Source organism: Ascaphus truei, unplaced genomic scaffold (genome assembly GCF_040206685.1).
Source record: "Ascaphus truei isolate aAscTru1 unplaced genomic scaffold, aAscTru1.hap1 HAP1_SCAFFOLD_1340, whole genome shotgun sequence".
Lineage (NCBI taxonomy): Eukaryota > Metazoa > Chordata > Amphibia > Anura > Ascaphidae > Ascaphus > Ascaphus truei.
The window spans coordinates 46,157-70,838 of NW_027454218.1; the positions used below are offsets into that span (position 1 = coordinate 46,157).

At 49.3% G+C, this 24,682-nt stretch overlaps 2 protein-coding genes across 2 annotated transcripts; both read right to left on the reverse strand.

Moving 5' to 3' along the window:
* Positions 1-4,731: 4,731 nt before the first annotated feature.
* Positions 4,732-14,002, reverse strand: LOC142475726 (chemerin-like receptor 1). Its single transcript, XM_075581470.1, has 2 exons — positions 13,807-14,002; positions 4,732-7,240 (listed from the first exon to the last, which is right to left on the reverse strand). Exon 2 carries the CDS (start codon positions 7,225-7,227, stop codon positions 6,160-6,162), a length of 1,068 nt encoding a protein of 355 aa, XP_075437585.1. The 5' UTR covers positions 7,228-7,240; positions 13,807-14,002; the 3' UTR covers positions 4,732-6,159.
* Positions 14,003-18,872: 4,870 nt separating this feature from the next.
* On the reverse strand, positions 18,873-24,101 carry LOC142475725 (chemerin-like receptor 1). The gene is made up of 3 exons (XM_075581469.1): positions 23,977-24,101; positions 22,952-23,050; positions 18,873-20,629 (listed from the first exon to the last, which is right to left on the reverse strand). Exons 1-3 carry the CDS (start codon positions 24,099-24,101, stop codon positions 19,534-19,536), a joined length of 1,320 nt encoding a protein of 439 aa, XP_075437584.1. The 3' UTR covers positions 18,873-19,533.
* Positions 24,102-24,682: the final 581 nt, after the last annotated feature.

Here is a 24,682-nt window from a genome sequence, read left to right on the forward strand (position 1 = left end):
ACACGTCAGCTGCCATGGGTATAGCAAGATGGCTGCCGCAGATCTTCCGGTGCTAGAGTGAAAGGTGTAGCAAGAAGGCAGACGTGGGGATTTTAAATCAGACTCAGTGAGCCGCTGCTCAGCCTCTCTCCTCCCTCCCCTTCCTTGTGTCCCGCTGACTGAGCGCTGCCGGGGCCAGAGGAGAGGAGCCCAGGGATCATGGAGGGTAACCGGGAGGAAGCAGAGCAGTGTGTCGCTGACATGCTGAATTGCCAATGGACAGGAAGGGAGGAGGGAGGAGGGAGAAGGGAGGAGGAAGGAGGAAGGAGATCGGACCTGGCAACGATGTCCACATTAAAGACTATCAAAAGGAAGAATAGGCTGGGGAGAGGGACATCACATTGAAAACATCACAGTCCTAGTGATTCTGTGTGTGTGCAGCGAGTAGCAAGACAGGGCAGAAGTGGGTGTGCATTCCCTGCCCTTGCAGCCAGCCGTTCAGTGCCTGTGTGTGTGTATGAATAAGGTACAGTCAGTGTCAAATGCTGCCGATGCTGCTTCTGATGGTGAGATATAGCTGCATGCAGCTCCTGGTGTTCTGTGCTCTCTGCTAATATGCACTGAAGGAACCATCCAGACTGGCATGGGCCTTCAGCAGAACAATTAAAGACTGTCAAAACAGGACACACTAAACACTGGAAATCTCAGTGCTAGTAAATACTCAGGGATAAGGAAATAGCAAGGTATCTGTATGACAAATCTCAACTGTCAACCCAAATGAAATATAACTGTAGCCAGGTCACCTGTTTCCCCCTGCGACCTCCTAGGGAGCCTCCGTGGCCAGGAGAGATGTCGGGTACTGCCGGAGGCCAGCGGCAGACCCGACGGCCATCCCAAGGGTGGGGGCCGTGGCAGGGAGCGGTGCTCTGTCTCCGCGAGCGGGCCGGTTGCCGGGGACGCGATCGGGCTGTTGCTAAGGCCGCGGTCGCGTCTCTAAGGTCCCGGCGGCCGGCGAAGAGGGCGCCGCCATTACTCCACCACTCGCGCATGCGCAGTGATCGCGCGAGTGTAGGAGCAAGCCAGGAGAGTCGCGCGAGAGATAGGGAGAAGTTGCGGCGGCCATTAGGGGTTAGTGCAGGCACAGGGAAGGCACGCATGCAGCCCCAATGTTATTGCAGGTGCCCAGGGACTACAATTCCCATAGTGCTTAGCGAGGGAGGCACCAGGTGCCTCATAGGAGCCAATAGGGCTGCAGGATGGTCAGGAGAGCAAGTGGATACATTTCGCGGGCAGAGAGCCTGCTTGTCAGTTAGAGGAAGGGGCAGACAAGGGAAGGAGGTAGGGTACCATAGAGAGGGACCCTGTACTAGGCCAGCACCCCCTTGGCCCAAGATAAGGCCCTAGTTAGCCCTGATTCCCCACCATGATAGTGAGTGTTGCCAGAGATAGTCTCAGGTTAGGGACCCTGTCACTCATTGTAGTAGAGCTGGGGAATAGCCAGGGATAAAGGGGGCTGAGGTTAGTCTGCAGACGCATTGCGGCAGGCTTTCAGTGAATTAGTGACACGAGACAGCTGGGGGGTTCATAGCGGTAACCAGTCCGGGGAGCCATAGCCCAGGGTCCGTGTTGCGAGTGGCGAGGCGCTGGGGGGGTTCATAGTGGTACCCAATCCGGGGAGCCATAGCCCAGGTCGGCGTTGCGCGTAGTACGAGGCAACTGGGGGGGTTCATAGCGGTAACCAATCCGGGGAGCCAGGGCCCGTATTATGAGTAGGGTGGGTACAAGACCTATAAAACATACAGAACACCTACAAGCTCAAATTGAACCCCCAAGACCTACCTATATAGGATAGGCAACCCCGAATGCCCTAGGAATTGACCCTTAAGCCACTTAAGGATGCTGTGTTATAGGGATGGCCTATAGTGCAGTGTGTGTCACGTTGCTATTGTGTTAGTGAGGGACTCAGTGGATGCTGCGGTCCCAGTGAAGGAGTTCGGATCCACGTTGGGGTCCACAGAGAATATCGCCAGGATAGGATCAGACAGATGCATCGCACGTCTGACCCTTTGCGAAGTGTTGCTGACCCGAGCACCGGAGTGCTCGGCAGGTATATACATCATAAGTGCACCACCGGGCCCTTAGCTTAATTGTGACTGCACAGTCACCCATTGACTCTCTGCAAGAGGGCGGGACACGCACAGTCACACGCACACACAGTCACCTGCACAGTCACACGCACCCGCACACTCACGCACACTCACACGCAGTCACACTCACAGTCACCCGCACACTCACAGTCACCCGCACACTCAGTCACACGCAGTCACACACAGTCACCCACACACTCACACTCACAGTCACCCGCACACTCACACTCACGGTCACCCGCACACTCACAGTCACCCGCACACTCACCCGCACACTCACAGTAACCCGCACACTCACTTGCACACTCAGTCACCCGCACACTCACCCGCACACGCATTCACCCGCACATGCAGTCACCCGCACACTCACCCGCACACTCACCCGCAGTTGCAGTCACACGCAGTCACAGTCACACGCAGTCGCAGTCACACGCAGTCGCAGTCACACGCAGTCGCAGTCACACTCAGTCACCCACACACTCAGTCACCCGCACACACGAGGAATTCACACTTAGTGCAAATAGCTAATACAGGCGATGTGTGCCGAGCACGCGCATTATAAGTCAAATTTATTTGCGTTTTGTCAATGAAATTGTATTTTGATTTTTAATTAAAACATCACCAACACAAATACAATTTCTGTGACAAAAGTCAAAGAAGTTTCACTTACTATGTGTGTGTGTGTGTGTGTGTGTGTGTGTGTGTGTGTGTGTGTGTGTGTGTGTGTATACAGTATCTAATATATCTGATAATGCAGATTGAGGTGGATTCCACATAGATGGAAGCAATGGTGTTTCCCGACATCAGAACTTGGAAAGTGAGCAGCCCAGGAAAGTCTATTCCCATTGGGTATTATTGCTTCCTATTGGTGGGTTAAGTTTCTCCTCCCATGCAACATGGTCATTCAATACTTCCTGTAATTCCTTGTCAAAGTGGGATGATAGTAGCTGGTATGGAGGAACAATACATTTTTATCTCGACACCTAGAGTATCAATATTTTTTTATTTACAAACAAAGTTCATTGAAGGGTGCTTGTAACTGTATTTGTCCCAGAAAGAATAAGATCATTTGTTGGCTTTCATACCTTTTAATGGACCTTCATTTAAATCATAGATGGTCGTCTTGGGCATAGGCTAGCATGGTTGCAGATGTCTCTTCCTCAGATGTCTACATTTAGTCCCATTATCTGTAATACTATGAGGCCCAATCACATTGTTTAATCTTTCAGGTCCTGATTTTTTCCCCAGATTTCAAATTGGGAGACTGTGATTCACAGTTTTTATTGGGACTGATTTCTGTAAGGGTTCCAGTCCAGGGTCTGACTGTATCTTGAGCTTACATGGCTGTCGTGGCCATCTTGGATCCTGGCAAGTCTCTTCCTGAACTTCCTGAGTTGGCTACACCTGACCCAGAGCTAAAATAGCTGTCAGTGACTCCCAACACCTGCCTGAGCATTATATGCATTTATTTCCCTGTGTGCCTGGCCCCTTGTGTTCTGATTCCTGAGCCTGCCCTGTTCCTGATTAAAACCCTGGTCTTTTGGATTCCCTTTTGCCGACCTCAGCTGTTACCCCGACCATTGCGCCTGTGCCGCCTGCCTTGACCCCAGCCTGTACCCGGACTTGCACCTTTGCCGCCTGTACCCGGACTTGCACCTTTGCCGCCTGTACCCGGACTTGCACCTTTGCCGCCTGTACCCGGACTTGCACCTTTGCCGCCTGCACCCGGACTTGCACCTTTGTCGCCTGCCTTGACCTCTGCCTGATCACAACTACTCTAACAGGACTATTTCCCCTGGCTCTGGCCGGTAATTTTATACCCCTAACTCAGCCCTGCGGGTCCGCTTCCTACTCAGAGACGAGCAACGTTACAATTTCAAGACAATGGTATGACAAGCCCTCTACAAACGGTCATGTTAAATCATCTTGTGTCTTTTGTGCACATCAAGGTATCCCAGCCATCACCCACCTGATGAAGGGGCTATGACCCCCAAACTTTCTCTGTAAATGTAATGCAACCAACATGTGGGCGATGTGTGCAGAGGTGAAGACAGGAGATCTGCGTTGGGAAAATGAATGTAGGCTTTTATTTTGCCAAAGTGCAATAAACAGAAAACACAGGCTTTTCCTCAGCCAAGGTGCAGCAAAAGTCAGGGCAGCAATATAAAGGATAGGGGTTTCCTAGGCCAAAGTTCAGTTTCCCCAGCGTATGAATACACCCTTGGGCCCAACACAACTGTCTCTGACCCAAGACCGCATCCTGTTGGACCTCTCACATTCCACCAAATTTACCACCGGGCAAAGCTGACCAGTCCACACCCCTCCAGCTGTGACATGAAATGTAATAACACCACCAACACCTTTAACCCTAACCTTTCTAAATCATTTTGTATTTTATTTTTTTCAAAGAAAAGATTTACAACACAATCATAACATTACTCATAAACATAACATTACACATAAACCTTACACCACATGTGTGGGTGGGTGGGAACCTTTTGGGATGTGGCCAAAGGATGAGAGAGGTAAGCCACTGGGCGACAGCCCCTCGGGCCAAGGGTCATGTTTCCCTTCTCCTAATACAGTAGGTCAGGTTTTCTAGAGACACATGACAGAGACAGTCACAGGAGACACAGGACAGAGACAGACACAGGAGACACAGGACAGAGACAGACAGTCACAGAGACACCGTGCAGAGACAGACAGGCAGAGGATAGAGACAGACAGACATGGAGACAGAGGACAGGGACAGACAGTCCCAGTGACACAGTGTAGAAAGAGACACAGGACACAGGACAGAGACAGACAGTCACAGACACAAACTGACACAGGAGACACAGGACAGAGACAGACAGGTAGAGGACAGAGACATATACACAATCACAGGAGACACAGGACAGAAAGAGACAGGTAAAGGATAGAGACAGAAAGACAATCACAGGAGACAGAGGACAGAGACACAGACAGTCACAGAGACACAGGGCAGAGCTAGACAGAGAGTAAAATAAGCCACAGGGCAGAGAAAGTGACAGAATACACACGCACAAAGACAGTCACAGAACAAATACACACAGGACATACAGACACACGGCCTTTCTCCTGCCCATGCTGCTTCATCCTCTGGTTGGCCACAACTCAAGTTCCTGACACCTCCTCCTGTTTGGCTGCATTTCCCAGCTAATGAGGATTGAGGAAACTGCTCAGCACACTAGCAACTGCCCTGCTCTCTCCCTATCCTGGGAGAATGGGGAATTTCCATGACCCATTTTGATTCTATCATGGAACCCCAGGGTGCAGCAGAACCTTCTCATCCTCTAACAGAACCCCAAGGTGCGTGGAACCTTCTCATCCTCTAACAGAACCCCAAGGTGCGTGGAACCTTCTCATCCTCTAACAGAACCCCAAGGTGCAGCAGAACCTTCTCATCCTCTGACAGAACCCCAAGGTGTGTGGAACCTTCTCATCCTCTAACAGAACCCCAAGGTGCGTGGAACCTTCTCATCCTCTAACAGAACCCCAAGGTGCGTGGAACCTTCTCATCCTCTAACAGAACCCCAAGGTGCGTGGAACCCTGGTTGGGTAACACTGCTCTAATGTCTATTTATCAAGGCAAAAGTGGTGCAATTCTGGGGGGAAATCTGTGCTACATGTATAACAGAGAACAACCCCACATTCACATGACTAGAACTCTCATTCATCTGCTGCAGATATGTTAATGCCCCAGAATTGCCCCACATTTGCCTTGATACATAGACCCCTCTGTGCCTTTGTTCAGTGCTTTCTCTCTTTGTCTCTGCACTTTTTAACACTAGCTGTACAGAAAATGTCTCCCAAACCAGTACCTGCGTTAAATGGGGACAGCAGCCTGACAAGGAGAAGCTCAGTTGTAACGTGCATAACACTGGTAATGTAATCACTGTTTTACTTTGCGGTTCATTGTTTGGTGAGTTGATCTTTTGATTAGAATTCAAGATAGAGGTTTATAAGTCACTGGACTACATAGTTGATCAGAGAGGAAGAAAGATACTCAAGGTCAACATGAAGTATCCAGCTCCACCTTGATATCAGCGTCATCATCTCCTTCCTTGTTGCCCTGGTCATACCGCTCATTAAAGGCATTTTCCAACATGGCCGGTATGGACTTCCTAAAGTGGTCCTTAAAGTCTTTGCCCAAGAAGACATAGAGGATGGGATTGAGGCAACTGTTGGAGTAAGCCAGGCAAGTAAAAATGGAGACAGGTGCCAAAGAAACAAAATAATCTGTGTTATTCAGGGATATTATAATTAGGCATATGTGATATGGAAACCAGCAGCAAAAGAAGCAGACCACAATGGCACTGATAACCTTGAAAGGTCGCCGAGACCTAGTAGGCCTTTTAATTCTATTTATTTTGAAAACTATGAGACCATAACAGACCAGGATAATGGTAAAGGGGATCACAAACATGCAGACAAACCTTGTGATAATCATAGCCTGGTTCCTTAGATTCCATTTGTTATAGTCAAATGTTTCATCATCAGAGGAAGAAACTGCATAGTCAGCAAAACAAGTAGAAACATTGTTAGTGATGTCATGCTGGACATCATAAAAAGCCAGATTTGGGGCACTGATGATCAGAGAGAACACCCAAATAAATACTGCAATGGTGGACGCTAACCTTGGTGTCCGGTGTATTTTGGCCCAAAACGGCCATAAGATGGAAACACAGCGGTCAATGCTGATGACCGTTAAGAAAGAGACACTAGCAAGCATGTTTAGGAACAGTATGGTGATGCTGACCTTGCATAGTATTTGGCCAAAGGGCCAGTGGTACCACATATAATACTTTGTAATCTCAAAGGGAAGAAAGATATTAAATATAAAGTCAGCCACGGCTAGGTTGAGGAACCACACGGCACTGACTGTCTTCATCTTGAAGCCGGCAATCCAGATGACTAAACCATTACCTATAGTCCCCAGGATGAATGTGATACTGAAACAAGTGATGTATAGGATTGTTATCAAAAAATAATAAAGTGAAATTCTGTCCAGTAATTCATCTGTAAATCTGTCCTCAGTGATGTTGTTGGTGGGATAAACAGGCGGAACAGGCGTCTCCATGCTGGCTGCTCTCCTGCCAAACACAAGGAATATAAAGTACAAAGAAGAATATGGTGAGTACTCAGAACTGATTGAGCTTTCACTTTATAAAATAATGTCAAATACTCACCAACAATATTGCACAAAAAGAGAAAACATAAATAACCCTATCACTTCATCACATACAAACTCCTCACATACAGGACATATTAATAAAGCCACATTAAAAAAAAGTGCAACAATACAAACATTGACCAATGGAAAAATAGCATTTTTAACACAAATAAATGTATCTCAATAGAAAAATTTATAATGTGTAGGAAGGAGCATGCTACAGTAACTACTCAATTCATTATAATGGTCACTAAATAGAACACACTGCCCTTGTACTGAAAACAAACTAAATGCAGGAGTGAGATCCCCAGTAACTATTGAGGTGCACACTATGAGAGCAGATGTTATGCAGCAGCTGGTGGCTGGGTGGCTGGGAGTGAGACTGGAAGATTATATACAGCACATGTGATGACTTCCTCGTTTCTGTGCTCTCAGCGCAGCACTCACCCTGTGCTCAGTATCAAGCTCAACGCAGCCATTCACATTACCGTGGGTCACCAAACATCTACTGCAGGAGTGGCCAACTCCAGTCCTCAAGGGCCACCACCAACAGGTCATGTAGTCAGGATATCCCTGCTTCAGCACATGTGGCTAAATCTTTGATTGAGACATTAATTACGCCACCTGTGCTGAAGCAGATATATCCTGAATACCTGAACTTGTGGTGGCCCTTGAGGACTGGAGTTTACCACCTCTGCTTTATTCCAATGCATCTTAAGGCCTCATGGGAGCAATTATGGTGAGTGTCATCATGTTTCCATAGAGCTGTCACTTAGGTAAATAGCTACATAGTAGATGAGGTTGAAAAAAGACATACTGTATGTCCATCAAGTTCAACCTATATCACATTGAGACTGTTGAGGGTTAATGCCCCGATGTAAATGACTAATGTCTGATGAGGATCAACTAAAAAATGTTCATTCTGGGTCAGGTAAATGATCTGCCATCAGACCTTGGTGAATCACCCCCTGCTGAACTATCCCACCCCCAACCTCAGTACCACGACCAGGGCCTTCTTAACGTATGGGCATGATGGGCAGTTGCCCGGGGGCCCCACAGCATAGGGGGGACCGACACGCCCAGTCCATGCATGCCCACCAATGCTCTCCCCCCGCCCGGCACCCCGGCCTCTCCCCCGCCCAGCACCCCGGCCTCTCCCCCGCCCAGCACCCCGGCCTCTCCCCCGCCCAGCACCCCGGCCTCTCCCCCGCTCAGCACCCCGGCCTCTCCCCCGCCCAGCACCCCGGCCTCTCCCCCGCCCAGCACCCCGGCCTCTCCCCCGCCCAGCACACCGGCCTCTCCCCCGCCCAGCACCCCGGCCTCTCCCCCGCCCGGCTCCGCTCTTACTTCGGGTTGCCCGGTGTCCGGTATATGAGAGATAATACCGGACATGGGATAGAGCAGGGCTGCTGCAGCTAGGGGCTGGGCTGCTTCTGATTGGTTGCTGCAGTGTAATTCAGCCAATCGGGAGGTGGGAGGTGCCTAGGGGGTGGGGCCAAAGAGGTGTGTGTGTGTGTGTGTCTCAGTGTCCTGCCTGTGTGTGTGTGTCTCAGTGTCCTGCCTGTGTGTGTTTGTGTGTGTCAGTGTCCTGCCTATGTGTGTGTGTGCCTCAGTGTCCTGTCTGTGTGTGTGTGTCTGTCTCAGTGTCCTGCCTGTGTGTGTGTCTCAGTGTTCTGCCTGTGTGTGTGTGTCTCAGAGTGTGTCTCAGTGTGTCTGTCTATCTGTGTCCTGTCTAGGTGTGTGTCTGTCTATCTGTGTCATGTGTGTGTGTGTGTATCTCAGTGTGTGTGTATCTGTGTGTGGGTGTATGTGGGTGTCTCAGTGTGTGTCTGAGTGTGTATGTGTGAGTCTCAGTGTGAGTGTGTGTGTGTGTGTCTCAGTGGGCCTCAGTGTCCTGCCTGTGTGTGTGTCTCAGTGTGTGTCTGCCTATCTGTGTCCTGTCTGTATATGTGTGTGTCTGTCTATCTGTGTGTGTGTGTCTGAGTGTGTGTCTGTCTATCTGTGTCCTGTCTGTATACAGGTATGTGTGTGTCTGTCTGTGTGTATGTGTGTGTCTATATCTGTGTGTGAGTGTATGTGTGTGTCTCAGTGTGTCCGTCTTTCTGTCTGTGTCCTGTCTGTATATGTTTGTGCCTCAGTGTGTGTTTGAGTGAATGTGTGTGTGTGTGTGTGTGTGTGTGTGTGTGTGTGTGTGTGTGTGTGTGTGTGTGTGTGTGTGTGTGTGTGTGTGTGTGTGTGTGTGTGTGTGTGTGTGTGTGTGTGTGTGTGTGTGTGTGTGTGTGGTGACAGAGTACATACAGTACTAGCAACTTTGTTTAATTGCTCACTCACCCTTACTTTTCTTTTACTATACTAACGTCTTCCCATTTTCAAGATCTATTAAAAATAACCAGCATTGTAAATTCTCAGAAAGGCTCCATAACTCAGCTCTCATCACAGCAGCATTGCAATCTCTGCAGCACTCTTACTTACAGATCACCCCCAAGAAGGCAGAGCAGGTTACTTATTCAGTGGCATGATTCAATATGCAATTTAAAGATGGATTTTGAAGTCTAAATTTGAAAGCTACTGTACTGATAATGACGGGGGGGGGGGGTTGTGAGGATGAAGGGAGGTGTGAGAGGACAACGGGGGGTGGGAGGGTGAGAGGACAAAGGGGGGTGGGAGGGTGAGAGATCAAAGGGGGGTGAGAGGACAAAGGGGGTGGGAGGGTGAGGACAAGGGGGGAGAGAGGATGAGGAGGGGGTGCAACAATCTTGGAGTTTGTGGGAGGAGCAGTAAGATCAGTATTGCTCGCCATGTACAGTGTGACTGCAGGTCAGTTATTTATAAATGATCTGACCATTACGTCATTTGTTCTAAATTTCACTCCAAGCATGCACCAATTTGCACCAATTTGCACTATTCCATATTCTATTTCCTAAAACAATCCTCGGAAGGCCGCTCCCTCCCGAGACTCCTCCCCAGATTTTTTACGAAATAGAATATAAATTGGTGCAAATTGGTGAATACTTGGAGTGAAATTTAGAACAAATGACATAACAGTCAGGTCATTTATAAATAACATTCTTCCTCACCAACGATTCCCGCGTGCGTCGCAACCCTACTGCTCTCCCCCTGCCCGGCACCTCAGCTCCGCTCGCTCTCCCCTGCCCGGCACCCCGGCTCCGCTTGCTCTCCCCCCAGCCTGGCACCCCGGCTCCGCTCTCCCCCCGCCCCGGCACCCCGGCTCGCATCACAACCGCTCGCAGCCTAGCAGTGCAGCACTTCCTGTGCCTGCTGCGGCTAGTGAGCGCGTGGGAGACTGGGAGCGGCAGTGTAGGCCGGGCCCCGTGCACTGCTTTGCCCGGGGGGCCCTAATGTTGTTAAGATGCCCCTAACCATGACCCATAACTATCTCCCAATTCCAATCTATTCTATTAGGTCTTTCCCATCCACCAACCCCCCAGTTTAAGATCGTCTCCAATCTTATAGTCATCATCCCAACCAACACAGCAGATCTCTCTTTCTTCAGGCGTGTACAATCTCTTATAAAAGGACAGCACCTTTTAGAGAAGGATCCCACAGATCTCTACCCTCCCCCACCCCCCAACCTTCTGTTCCTACACCAAATCTTCAGCAATGCATTAATCCTAAACTCCCACTGCTCCCTCGGGTTTGCACATGGCACATGTACTGTAGTATTGCTTAGTACTGTACCTTGGAGAGAGTGCGCGTGGCAGTACACTAGTTACTAGTAGATGAGACCTGCAAGGTTTCTGGAATCTCTGTACATCCATTCCATCACTTAACAATTATCATGTTATCCCATTAAAATGTATCACAACTAGCAACTATTCTTCAACTTTCCAGCACCAGAAAGACCTCTGACCTGCTTCTTTAATATGATGTACAGAATAGTGTAATTTGTGTAAAACAATGTCATGTGTTTCCATATTAACAAACAGAACAACATGTGTGTAACATACCAACAATGTGTGTCTGTAACAGTCATACAGATATAGCAGACATTATTAAACCCTTTAACATGAGGCGTTGTATTAATGACGTATTACCACGTGTGCCATTGAAATCAATCATAACTTGTATGTACAGTATGTGCCCATTAATGCCCATTAATGCAATGTGTATGTATTTATTTGTATGGTATTCAGGCTTAACAGGCTCCCCACCCTTCCCCCCTTCCCTCCTCTCTCCCCCCCTTCCCTCCTCTCTCCCCCCCTTCCCTCCTCTCTCCCCCCCTTCCCTCCTCTCTCCCCCCTTCCCTCCTCCCCTTCCCTCCTCCCCTTCCCTCCTCTCTCCCCCATATATTTGTATGGTATTCAGGCTTAACAGGCTCCCCCCCCCCCTTCCCCCCTCTCTCCCCCCCTTTCTCCCCCCCTTTCTCCCCCCCCCTTCCCTCCTCTCTCCCCCCTTCCCTCCTCCCATTCCCTCCTCTCTCCCGTCCCCCTTCCCTCCCCCCTTACCTCCTCACCCCCGTCTCTCCTCTCCCCCCCCTTCCCTCCTCTCTCCCCTCCACCCTTCTCTCCTCTCTCCCCTCCCCCCCTTCCCTCCTCTCTCCCCTCCCCCTTCCCTCCCCCTTCCCTCCTCCCTCCCCTCCCCATTCCCTCCTCTCTCCCCTCCCCCCTTCCCTCCCCCCTTCCCTCCTCTCTCTCCCCCTTCCCTCCTCTCTCTCCCCCCTTTCCTCCCCCTTCCCTCCATCTCCCCCACTTCTCACCTTTCCCTCTCTCCCCCCTTCTCTCCTGTCCCCTCTCTCCCCACTTCTCTCCTGTCCCCTCTCTCCCCCCTTCTCTCCTGTCCCCTCTCTCCCCCCTTCGCTCCTGTCCCCTCTCCCCCCCTTCTCTCCTGTCCCTCCTCTCCCCCCTTCTCTACTGTCCCCCCCTCCCCCTTCTCTTTCTCCCCCCATCCCCCACCACACCGTGTCCCCCCCCCCCCACCGTTCACATCTCTCAGTTTTACACCCCCCTTCACATCTATGTCTACCTTTGTCTACCTTAAATGCCTTTATTCACTACCCCACATCAGCATGTATTATAGCTCACTGATAGTGCTGCTGCCCATGAGTTGAGTGAACCAGGGTTCGATTCTTGGCTCGGATGTTTTTTCCCCCCATTTTATTCACAGTCGAGTGTAAATAGCCGCTTGGCTAATTACTCGCTTGGCGAATAGCCAAGCAGCTATTTACACTCGACTGGGAATATCCACTGCCGGCAGTAAAGTCTGCTACACAACAAACAGAACAACATTTGTGTAACATACCAACAATGTGTGTGTGTAACAGTCATACAGATATAGCAGACATTATTAAACCCTTTTACATGAGGAGTTGTATTAATGATGCGTTACCAGGTGCGCCATTGGAACTATCATAATTTGTATGTTCGTGCCCTTTAATGCAATGTGAATTAATATATTTCTATGGTATTCAGGCTTAACAGGGGCAGTAAAGTCTGCTACATCTGTAGCAATGGGTTTCTAATACAGAGAGTGACATTGGTTTGCAACGTACAGAACAATATGGATCTTTCACATGCAAAGAAATGTGTCTCTGGAGCACGCAGAGGAAGGGGAGAACTTTCTTTTGGGTTTTGGTGCTAAAAATGTTTTTGTGATTTAATCAAATTATGGAAAAACCTTGAAGGGCCAGAACCTCAAAACGTCATTATCTCAGGGATTATACGGTTATGTTCTCAAAATCAGTAACGGACGTCAGTAACACTGTGTTAGTGAGATTGGAAGATACCCATTAGCCCTTTAATATGTATTAACGCCTTACCAGTACCTACCAGTAACATACAGTCAGTTCCTGCAAACTGTGAGAAGAAAGAACTAATAATCTATGAGATAAGGAATGTATCTGATAGCCTACAGCAACCCCCCAAACAGTCACTGTGTCAGCTCTGTGCAATATGCACATGATATTTGGTATGCAAAGGAACAACTATCATCATATTAAGTATTCCCCAACTATGAAATAAAGTGTCAGACAGCTCAAATCTCACAAATGTGTCCAGTGTACTGAACCTCAGACTGGCGAGATTGGTAGTGTGTGTGTGTGTGTGTGTGTGTGTGTGTGTGTGTGTGTGTGTGTGTGTGTGTGTGTGTGTGTGTGTGTGTGTGTGTGTGTGTGTGTGTGTGTGTGTGTGTGTGTGTGTGTATAAATATTTGAATATATTTTAGTAATAACACTGCAGGATTTATTAGTTAAATGTAACATAATGAACCTTCATTTCTTATTTTTTTATAAACATTTACAGGTTACGCTATCAAAAATGACTGATAAAAAAACCGATGCACGTGTTTAACCATTAATTACATTATTTTAAACCTTTTACCATATTACAATAATCAGTTCATTCTACTAAAGCCTGCACATCTCCGCATTGCTTCCCTGGTCCTGAATGTTACAAATCACAACATAGGGTAGATCTCTAATACTGATTATCTCTATCGCACCCCAAATATAAAATGAATTAATTGGAATACCTTGTGTCGTAATTTAGATCTGTTCCTCTCTTCTCTTTCAGCTGAAGAGATCAGATCGTCTCACTGTGGATATACCCCCCTCTGTGAAACAGGCTCCTTTCTGCTCCTGTAACTTGGTTGTCTCTACCAAAAATCCTTGCTGGGACAGTGCTAAGACAGGCTGCTGGAACCCGCTGCTGGGACTGTCTGCTGGGACTGTCTGCTGTGACCGTCTGCTGGGACCGTCTGCTGGGACCGGCTGCTGGGACACTCTGCTGGGACACTCTGCTGGGACAGGCTGCTGGGACAGGCTGCTGGGACCGTCTGCTGGGACCGTCTGCTGGGACCATCTGCTGGGACCGGCTGCTGGGACCGGCTGCTGGGACACTCTGCTGGGACCGTCTGCTGGGACCGTCTGCTGGGACCGTCTGCTGGGACCGTCTACTGGGACGGTCTGCTGGGACGGTCTGCTGTGATCGGCTGCTGGGACACTCTACTGGGACACTCTGCTGGGACCGGCTGCTGGGACCGGCTGCTGGGATCGGCTGCTGGGACAGGCTGCTGGGACCGTCTGCTGGGGCCGTGTGCTGGGACCGTCTACTGGGACCGTCTGCTGGGACCGGCTGCTGGGACCATCTGCTGGGACCGGCTGCTGGGACTGGCTGCTGGGACAGGCTGCTGGGACCGTCTGCTGGGGCCGTCTGCTGGGACCGACTGCTGGGACCGGCTGCTGGGACCGGCTGCTGGGACACTCTGCTGGGACCGGCTGCTGGGACACTCTGCTGGGACACTCTGCTGGGACACTCTGCTGGGACACTCTGCTGGGACAGGCTGCTGGGACACTCTGCTGGGACCGGCTGCTGGGACACTCTGCTGGGACCGTCTGCTGGGACCGTCTGCTGGGACAGTCTGCTGGGACGGTCTGCTGGGACGGTCTGCTGTGATCGGCTGCTGGGACACTCTACTGGGACACTCTGCTGGGACCGGCTGCTGGGACCGGCTGCTGGGATCGGCTGCTGGGACAGGCTGCTGGGACCGTCTGCTGGGGCCGTGTGCTGGGACCGTCTACTGGGACCGTCTGCTGGGACCGGCTGCTGGGACCATCTGCTGGGACCGGCTGCTGGGACAGGCTGCTGGGACCGTCTGCTGGGGCCGTCTGCTGGGACCGTCTGCTGGGACCATCTACTGGGACCATCTACTGGGACTGGCTGCTGGGACCGGCTGCTGGGACCGGCTGCTGGGACACTCTGCTGGGACCGGCTGCTGGGACACTCTGCTGGGACACTCTGCTGGGACAGGCTGCTGGGACACTCTGCTGGGACCGGCTGCTGGGACACTCTGCTAGGACCGGCTGCTGGGACAGTCTGCTGGGACTGTCTGCTGTGACCGTCTGCTGGGACCGTCTGCTGGGACCGTCTGCTGGGACCGCCTGCTGGGACACTCTGCTGAGACCGGCTGCTGGGACAGGCTGCTGGGACACTCTGCTGGGACCGTCTGCTGGGACCGTCTGCTGGGACGGTCTGCTGGGACGGTCTGCTGGGACCGTCTGCTGGGACCGTCTGCTGGGACCGTCTGCTGGGACGGTCTGCTGGGACGGTCTGCTGGGACGGTCTGCTGTGATCGGCTGCTGGGACAGGCTGCTGGGACCGTCTGCTGGGGCCGTGTGCTGGGACCGTCTACTGGGACCGTCTGCTGGGACCGGCTGCTGGGACCATCTGCTGGGACCGGCTGCTGGGACCGGCTGCTGGGACAGGCTGCTGGAACCGTCTGCTGGGGCCGTCTGCTGGGACCGTCTGCTGGGACCGACTGCTGGGACCGTCTACTGGGACCATCTGCTGGGACCGGCTGCTGGGACACTCTGCTGGGACACTCTGCTGGGACCGACTGCTGGGACCGGCTGCTGGGACACTCTGCTGGGACCGGCTGCTGGGACACTCTGCTGGGACACTCTGCTGGGACTGGCTGCTGGGACACTCTGCTGGGACCGGCTGCTGGGACACTCTGCTGGGACCGGCTGCTGGGACACTCTGCTAGGACCGGCTGCTGGGACAGTCTGCTGGGACTGTCTGCTGTGACCGTCTGCTGTGACCGTCTGCTGTGACCGTCTGCTGTGACCGTCTGCTGGGACCGTCTGCTGGGACACTCTGCTGAGACCGGCTGCTGGGACAGGCTGCTGGGACACTCTGCTGGGACCGTCTGCTGGGACCGTCTGCTGGGACCGTCTGCTGGGACCGTCTGCTGGGACGGTCTGCTGTGATCGGCTGCTGGGACACTCTACTGGGACACTCTGCTGGGACCGGCTGCTGGGACCGGCTGCTGGGATCGGCTGCTGGGACAGGCTGCTGGGACCGTCTGCTGGGGCCGTGTGCTGGGACCGTCTACTGGGACCGTCTGCTGGGACGGTCTGCTGGGACGGTCTGCTGTGATCGGCTGCTGGGACACTCTACTGGGACACTCTGCTGGGACCGGCTGCTGGGACCGGATGCTGGGACAGGCTGCTGGGACCGTCTGCTGGGGCCGTCTGCTGGGACCGTCTGCTGGGACCGACTGCTGGGACCGTCTACTGGGACCATCTGCTGGGACCGGCTGCTGGGACCGGCTGCTGGGACACTCTGCTGGGACCGGCTGCTGGGACACTCTGCTGGGACACTCTGCTGGGACAGGCTGCTGGGACACTCTGCTGGGACCGGCTGCTGGGACACTCTGCTGGGACCGTCTGCTGGCACCGTCTGCTGGGACAGTCTGCTGGGACGGTCTGCTGTGATCGGCTGCTGGGACACTCTACTGGGACACTCTGCTGGGACCGGCTGCTGGGATCGGCTGCTGGGACAGGCTGCTGGGACCGTCTGCTGGGGCCGTGTGCTGGGACCGTCTACTGGGACCGTCTGCTGGGACCGGCTGCTGGGACCATCTGCTGGGACCGGCTGCTGGGACAGGCTGCTGGGACCGTCTGCTGGGGCCGTCTGCTGGGACCGTCTGCTGGGACCGTCTACTGGGACCATCTACTGGGACCGGCTTCTGGGACCGGCTGCTGGGACCGGGTGCTGGGACACTCTGCTGGGACCGGCTGCTGGGACACTCTGCTGGGACACTCTGCTGGGACAGGCTGCTGGGACACTCTGCTGGGACCGGCTGCTGGGACACTCTGCTGGGACCGGCTGCTGGGACACTCTGCTGGGACCGGCTGCTGGGACACTCTGCTGGGACAGTCTGCTGGGACACTCTGCTGGGACCGGCTGCTGGGACACTCTGCTGGGACACTCTGCTGGGACAGGCTGCTGGGACACTCTGCTGGGACCGGCTGCTGGGACACTCTGCTGGGACCGGCTGCTGGGACACTCTGCTAGGACCGGCTGCTGGGACAGTCTGCTGGGACACTCTGCTGGGACCTGCAGTCTCCTCTGGGCTGGCACTGTTTCTGCTCTCACAGAACTGCAATCTTATAATTACAGCTCCATCACATTGGGCATTAAAGCTCTGGGCTAATAATCCTGATTGGCTGATGTGATGTGACTCAGAATACAGGATGATCACATTCTGAGATAGAGTAACTGTCTGACCGAAAATGGTGTGACAGTTATTTAATGTTATCGGTATAATCCTTTCTGTTGATCATGGGATCCATGTAGAGACATACGATCCACAGATTTTGTACATATATCCGCTCCACACGTGGACGATCACGTACTGAAAAATCACTGCTGAATATGTGGCTCCCCAGAATAGCAGAGGTTGTGAGTTCAGATCCTGTTGGGCCAGACACCAGTACCCCCTCCTCACACGGTGCTTTAGCTTATCAATATAGTTCTTATTGAAATGTGCTTGGGAAATGTGTCAGTAGCAGCCACCGCCCCCCCCCCATTAGTAGCCACGGCACCCCCCACTCCCACCTCCATGTAGCAGCCACCGCCCCCCACCCATTAGCAGCCACGGCACCCCCCCACCTCCATGTAGCAGCCACCGCCCCCCGCTCATTAGCAGCCACGGCACCCAACCCCCACCTCCATGTAGCAGCCACCGCCCCCCCATTAGCAGCCATGGCACCCCCCCCCCCCTACACCTCCATGTACCATCCACCGCCACCGGCCCCCCAGTAGCAGTCACCGGCCCTCCCTAAGCCACCGGCCCAGTGCCCATCCGCAGCCGCCGCCCCCCCTCACCCTCCCCCCACCACAGCCACCGGGCCTGACCTGAGACCATCCACAAGGTAGGTCAGATTTTTATTTGTATTGGGGGGCTATATTTTTATATGTAATCGGGGGGTGGGGTGTATTTTTATATGTAATCGGGGGGTGGGGTGTATTTTTATATGTAATCGGGGGGTGGGGTGTATTTTTATATGTAATCAGGGGGTGGGGTGTATTTTTATATGTAATCGGGGGGTGGGGTGTATTTTTATATGTAATCGGGGGGTGGGGTGTATTTTTATATGTAATCGGGGGGTGGGGTGTATTTTTATATGTAATCGGGGGGTGGGGTGTATTTTTATATGTAATCGGGGGGTGGGGTGTATTTTTATATGTAATCGGGGGGTGGGGTGTATTTTTATATGTATTGGGGGGCTAAGTAAAAGTTGCGCGCTAAAATGTTTTTTTCCGTGGTAGGTGCGCTATGGGTTGGGGGGGGGGGGTACTCCTTTCATTTGTCCTGGGCCCCATGCTTTATGTTGGCAGCCCCGGTTATCTTGTCAGGGTGCTGGATCCGTGCAGGGCGGGCGTTGGTACTGCAACGATGGGCGACAGGAACTTTATTCATACAAACAGCTGATTTATTAATCCCCATCGGCAAAGTCAAAGGAAAAATCAGGATAAATAGTTTATATTTTGGGTGACTGATTGTGCAAACACAAATTCTGGTTACAGACAGATGACAACCCCAGTTGTTCTGTGCAGGTCCCCCCTGGCCAAGCAGCGCACAAACTCATGTTCCCCAACAGGACGCACATGAATACACAGTGACTTTGCTGTACTTGGTGATGCTGTAGGAATGATGATAATCACAGAAGATGAGCTTGGTTAGTACAGATATAGGTAACATTTGTGCATCATTTGCAGTTTATTTTTGTACAAAATGTGGACAAATGGCAATCTTTGCAAAAATCCCCAAATATTAAAGTTCAATGAGTGAGGCCACAGGATCTTTTATACCCTGCCTTTCACTGCCATATTCTGGTGAGAAGTGGCAACATTCAATGGCATTGGCAAAATATGGTGATATTGGTGAAGTTCTGAGCAATGTGAACTTTCACAAAAATGTCTTATTAACGCAAAATAAAAACTAAATACATCAAAATTTGCAAAGTAAAATTGAAGACATTCGCACATCTCTAATGATTAGTGGGAATCTGAGCTTACAGCTGGGATTCCTGTTTCCCAGCGATTACATTTCTATTTGATGCTCTTATACATTATTGTATTAGATTATTGTATCAGTATTGATCTGTAATAACATTATTTACACAAATTAAGTGTAAAATTACATGCACTTCTTTTGCTGACATATTAAATACATATTGCACTATTTTATATATAAAGTATACCCATAATAAAATAACATCTTAAATACTAAAAGCAGATAATGATTGACACAAACTAAATGATGTTTTATAGTTATCCCACTCTCATTGTTATTCCTGATTTATTTATTTCTGTTTATTAAAAGGCGCACACGGGACAGTCAGTGAAGCTAGGTTTAAACACACTGACTAATGTGGAAGTGCCCAGCATGATGGAGGATCTCTACAGGAAATCATGGCTGGAAACTCTCAAGTTCGGTTTCAACCCTGGTCTCATCATCTTGACCCTCAAAATCAAGATTACACCTCTCACTAAAGGTATTTTCCAGAAGAAATGGAATAGACTTCTTTAAGGTCTCCTTGAAGTCACGACCGATAAAGACATAGAGCAGGGGATTGAGGCAGCTGTTGAAGAAAGCCAGGCAACTGGAAATGTCAAACACAATGAAATTGAAAATCCAGCCAGGTTCAATGTCCATGACGTCCAATAGAGGCCAGAGGTTTAACGGGAACCAGCAGCAGAAGAAGCAAAGTACAATGGAAATCATAACCTTGAAAGGTCGCCAAGACCTGGAAAGACTTTTACTTCTCCTCAGCCTGCGTGCGATGAGACCATAACAGATCAGAATGATGATGAAGGGGATCAGGAACATGGACATAAATTGGGTGATGGACATAGCATTATTCCTCAGACTCCATGTGTGATAGTCAAATGTGGTCCCGTTATTCCAAGAGACATATGCAGTATAACAGTAGGAGATATTCTCAAAAGGGTCATGCTCAGTATCATTGAAAGCGAAGTACGGGGAACTGAGAATCAGACACAACAGCCAAATAACTATTGAAATGATTGAAGCTAACCTGGGTGTCCTATGATTTTTTGACCATACCGGGCAAAGGACAGAGGTGCAACGATCAACACTGATGACCATAAGGAAAGAGACACTGACGAGCATGTTTAGATGAATTGCAGTAGGGATGACCTTGCACATTATCTGACCAAAGGGCCAGTGACCATCCATAGCAATCTCAGTTATCTGAAGTGGAAGGAAGATGTCAAATACAAAGTCGGCCACACCCAGGTTGAGAAACCATATGGTATTGACCGTCTTCTTCATCTTGAAACCAGCAATCCAGATGACCAAACCATTCCCTATAATCCCTAGGATGAATGTTATGCTGAAGCAAATTATGCATATTACTTTCATCATGTGCACGATATCATCAAACAGAAAACCATTCTCCAGATCCTCCTCTGGAGCATCGGTCTCAGGGCTACTGACGGTGAAGGGAACAGGATGAACAGAAGTCTCCATTTCTAACAGCGTCCTGTCATGTGCAAGAAAATACAGAGATTAATATTATGAAACTAAAATGTTATCTATAATACAGAACTGGGGGGACTTTGAATGGATGTTGTATTATTAAACTTTTGGCACAGTAGAGATGCCAGGAAAAGTATGTATCTGTTTTCTTTATTCTATTTGCCTTCTGCCGGAAAAACACATCAAATAAATGAAATCGTTACTATATAAAAGATAATTTTTTATTTGTGGGGGAACAGGTAACAAATTTGAACTAATTTGCGTGCTCATTTGCATACACTATTTAAAAAAATATTGCAGCAGTAAAATTCTCACTCTCACTGCTTCACCCCTGGTGATACAGAATTAGGGAATAGGTTGATAAATAAACTTGGCATTAAACACTGATATTCCCAATTTTCCATTAATCAACCATTAGGGAATTTAGACCACATTGCCCTAGGGAATAAAGGGGATTAAGAGATGTTTTGCTGAAAGCTAAATCGCATTCCTCAGCAAACTACTGTATGATAAGAAAGGGCAGTTACATGTTAGATTGACAGATAGTTGATAACACGACAATTAGTGAATAGGTTAATAAATAAAATTGACATTAAACACTTATATTGCCAATTTTTCATTTATAGATCATTAGTGTATTTAGACCATAGGGCCCTAGAGGAATAAAGGGGACTAAGAGATGTTTGTCACATTCCTCTGCAAACTATGGTAAGAAAGGGCAGTTATATGTTAGATTGAGAGATAGTTGGTAACACGAGATGAGAAGAACGACAGCACGTACATGTAACACAAGTTTAATACGCCTCCCTGAGATCAGAGGGCCTCTATATATGGGATATTAACCTGAAGAGCTGGCACTCTGTCCTGTTAGGCATGTATAAAACTAGCCCCATTACAGCTGACTTTCTGATACCGATAATTAGATGCATGAATGCACAGACTGGCAATGCTGGGTCTCTCATTCTTGTGCCCTTCTCATTTCATGCTTACTATTAAGGTACCAGGATCCGCACACTGTGCCCCCTCACCGAACATTACTGAGATGCCAGGCTTTGATCTACTGCACTCATAATTGAGGGATACAGGAATGTACCCTACCTACTCTCAGACTGGTGAAACAGCAGCAGGGTACATTGTTATTTTTATGGCATATTGCATGTTCCCGTGGCATATTCTGTCAGTCCTACCTGTGCTGGGGTCTTTGTGGATAAAACAGAGAGAAGGAGCAGCTCAGTGAGTAAAGACACCAACTCTGGCACTAAGTGTGAAGCAGGGGAACCTGATTCAAATGCTAGTGTTAGCTCCTTGTGAACTTGGGCAAGTCACTTTTTCTCCCTGTGCCTCAGGCACCAAAACATAGATTGTAAGCTCCACGGGACAGGGGCTGTGTCTGCAAAATGTCTTTGCAGCGCTATACAAGAATAACCGGTTATTATTATTATTATTATTATTGTACATGAAAGTCTCACAGCGGCAAAACTGGGGCAAGAGCAGCGGGAAATAACTGCACCCGATATATCAAAAGTAAAACTCCGACTCTCAGATGAATGTATTTTCTGTGATTAATCTGGTGCTATTTTTTGCACTGGTTTAGCCCCAGTTGTGTAGCTGGGAGACGATAGAAAGAAGATCCTTTTATTCTTGTGCCACTTCTCTGAGTTATAAGGATTTCAGCATTAAAGACTGAAACCTTTATATCTGCAGCACTTATTCTGTCATGTTGGGTGATGCAGAAACCTCCAATGTAATATCTCTGGGGAAGGGCCATATGCAGCATTGTTTGGATGAATAAAAACTAAGATTCAAAGGGGGTTATTCATTTAACTGTAATAGTGCCCATCGTGGCACTAACACACAGAACCTACCATTGAGCTCAATTGTACCTTCCATGCAATAGTGTCCCGATTCCTGATTGGCACTATTGCAGTTTAATAAATAACCCCCTATGTATCTGTGGATTTATTACCTAGAGGTGACACTGTCAGTACTTCATTACACCATAGCATGTTTATACTGCAGATCAGGACATTGAGGATATCTCTTATGTCACGCAGCATTACGTGTCACATGCTATGTATCTCTACACTCACATACTGGCTGCAAACTCCCAACTGGAGATACAAGTGATAGGATAGGTGAGTGATTCCAATAATCTCTGCATCCCCGCACTCATACCCACAGAGTCACACTTAGAAGACCTGTTCCCTTTACTGTTAAAATGGAATAACAGGAGACCCCCCCTTACTCTGCAGTTCCCCTTTCCCATGAGCACTTCTCTCTGGTTCCACACCCCTCCTTACCAGGTAACTCTGCGGGACCTGCTCACCTCTGTGGCTTTGCTCTGTTGTGTCTCTCAGAGCCGCAGCCGAAAGCTTCAATGATCCTCACAAGGGGAGAACTTTTTATGTGAATAATTCTGATTGGTCTACAGGACAACGTGACTTTATTCTGAGATATAATAACTGCTTTAACCAAACATGGACATTGTCATATCTAACAGCTATCTCCTACTGTAAGCATGGACCCGTATCTATCTAACAGCTGTTTCCCATGTATGGGTCAGTATCTTGTGCAGAACTTCACATGGGGGGTTATGTATTAAAGTCTTCTGGCTGTAAAATTGGGGCAAAAATGAGAACCAGATTTATAAAAAAAACAAAACAAGTTCTTATTATTTCATTTGCTATTTCTGCCACACTTTGTTCCCCAGTTTTGCTTCCGGGGACATTAATATATTACACGTCATCCTACTTTAATTCCTGCACTTTAACTTTAAGCCCCCTGCCTCCCGTGATCATATCTGGTTCCATTCCTACCTGTCAGGTAGATCCCAACATGTGTCTATCTCAGGTTTTAACTCCAACCTCTTGGGTATCACCTGTGGTGTCCCACAAAGCTCTGTTCTGGGGCCCCTTCTCTTCTCAGTGTTCACCAATCATCTTCTTACAGCTTGTAAGGGAGCTTCAATACACATGTATGCAGATGACACAATCTTATATGCACACAGCCATAGCCTCTTCAACCTTGAACATATACTTCAATCTGACTTTTTGTGACGAAAATTGGATTTCCAAAAACAAACTGTTTTTAAACACTGACATAACTGTAACAGTGGTATTTGGGACCAAGGCTAACTTTTTAAAGCTTCCAATGACTGAGCTCCAGATCAGAACCAACGCTAATTCCATCCTAACTCCTGTTATTAGTTTTAAATACTTGGGCAAATGGTTTGATTCCCATTTAACATTTGGGATGCACATTGATACCCTGACATCCAAATCTACTGCCAAAATAGGTGTACTTTATGCTAAGGGTCATGCGCTAACCTCACACTTAACCCGCTTAGCATACCTGACCAAACCCCCTTCCACGATACCAGAAAGTCTACTGTTTATACACATTTCCTGACATTTAACACTTTCACCAGGTCGGTACTTTTTTGAAGCCCTGGACTTCTGCAGACACTCTGGAGTCATCTCCACAGGGAGTCTCAGAAGTCTGGACTTACACTATGCATGACTCATCTCTGGGGATGTTTGAACATAAATAACAATAGTGTATGCTTAATGTATCCGCTGTCTTGTCTGACTGAAATGTAAATGTTCTAGTCCCTGTAACGTTAAAATTCTAAACTCAGGGCTACTTCTCATTTATGCCTTTAAATAAATGTTAGAGTTTCATAACTTTACCTGATTACATGTCTAGCCCCTAGCACTCTGAATACCACAAATTAGAAAGCTAGGACGTTCCTATCCAAAGTTAGCTGCTTAATTATGTGAGGACTATGATGTGGTTTGTGGTTTGTGGTTAAATTTTTCCCCGGTCTGCGGTTTGGGGTCGGGATGCAATGTTGCAACGCCCGGCCTCAATCGATAACCGCAGACATACTTTACCAATTGACCTTAATTGAATGATGAACCACATTAGACAATGTTGCAATCCTGCATCTTTTCCTGACTACAGACCACTTAACCAATTTAGCTTGCGGTTAAGGCTTCCCTTGCTTGTCTGCGGTTACACAGTGATACAGTGTTGTAATGCCGGGCCCGACCACATA

What these genes read in the sequence shown, in the direction of transcription:
- LOC142475726 (XM_075581470.1), bottom strand. Translation starts at nt 7,227, where the DNA reads ATGGAGACGCCTGTTCCGCCTGTTTATCCCACCAACAACATCACTGAG.
- LOC142475725 (XM_075581469.1), bottom strand. Translation starts at nt 24,101, where the DNA reads ATGACTCCAGAGTGTCTGCAGAAGTCCAGGGCTTCAAAAAAGTACCGA. An exon ending in GTGGAAGGGGGTTTGGTCAG is followed by an intron (nt 23,051 to 23,976) that starts GTATGCTAAGCG and finishes GTTGTCCTGTAG; the next exon opens with ACCAATCAGAATTATTCACA. An exon ending in AACAGAGCAAAGCCACAGAG is followed by an intron (nt 20,630 to 22,951) that starts GTGAGCAGGTCC and finishes TGCACATGACAG; the next exon opens with GACGCTGTTAGAAATGGAGA.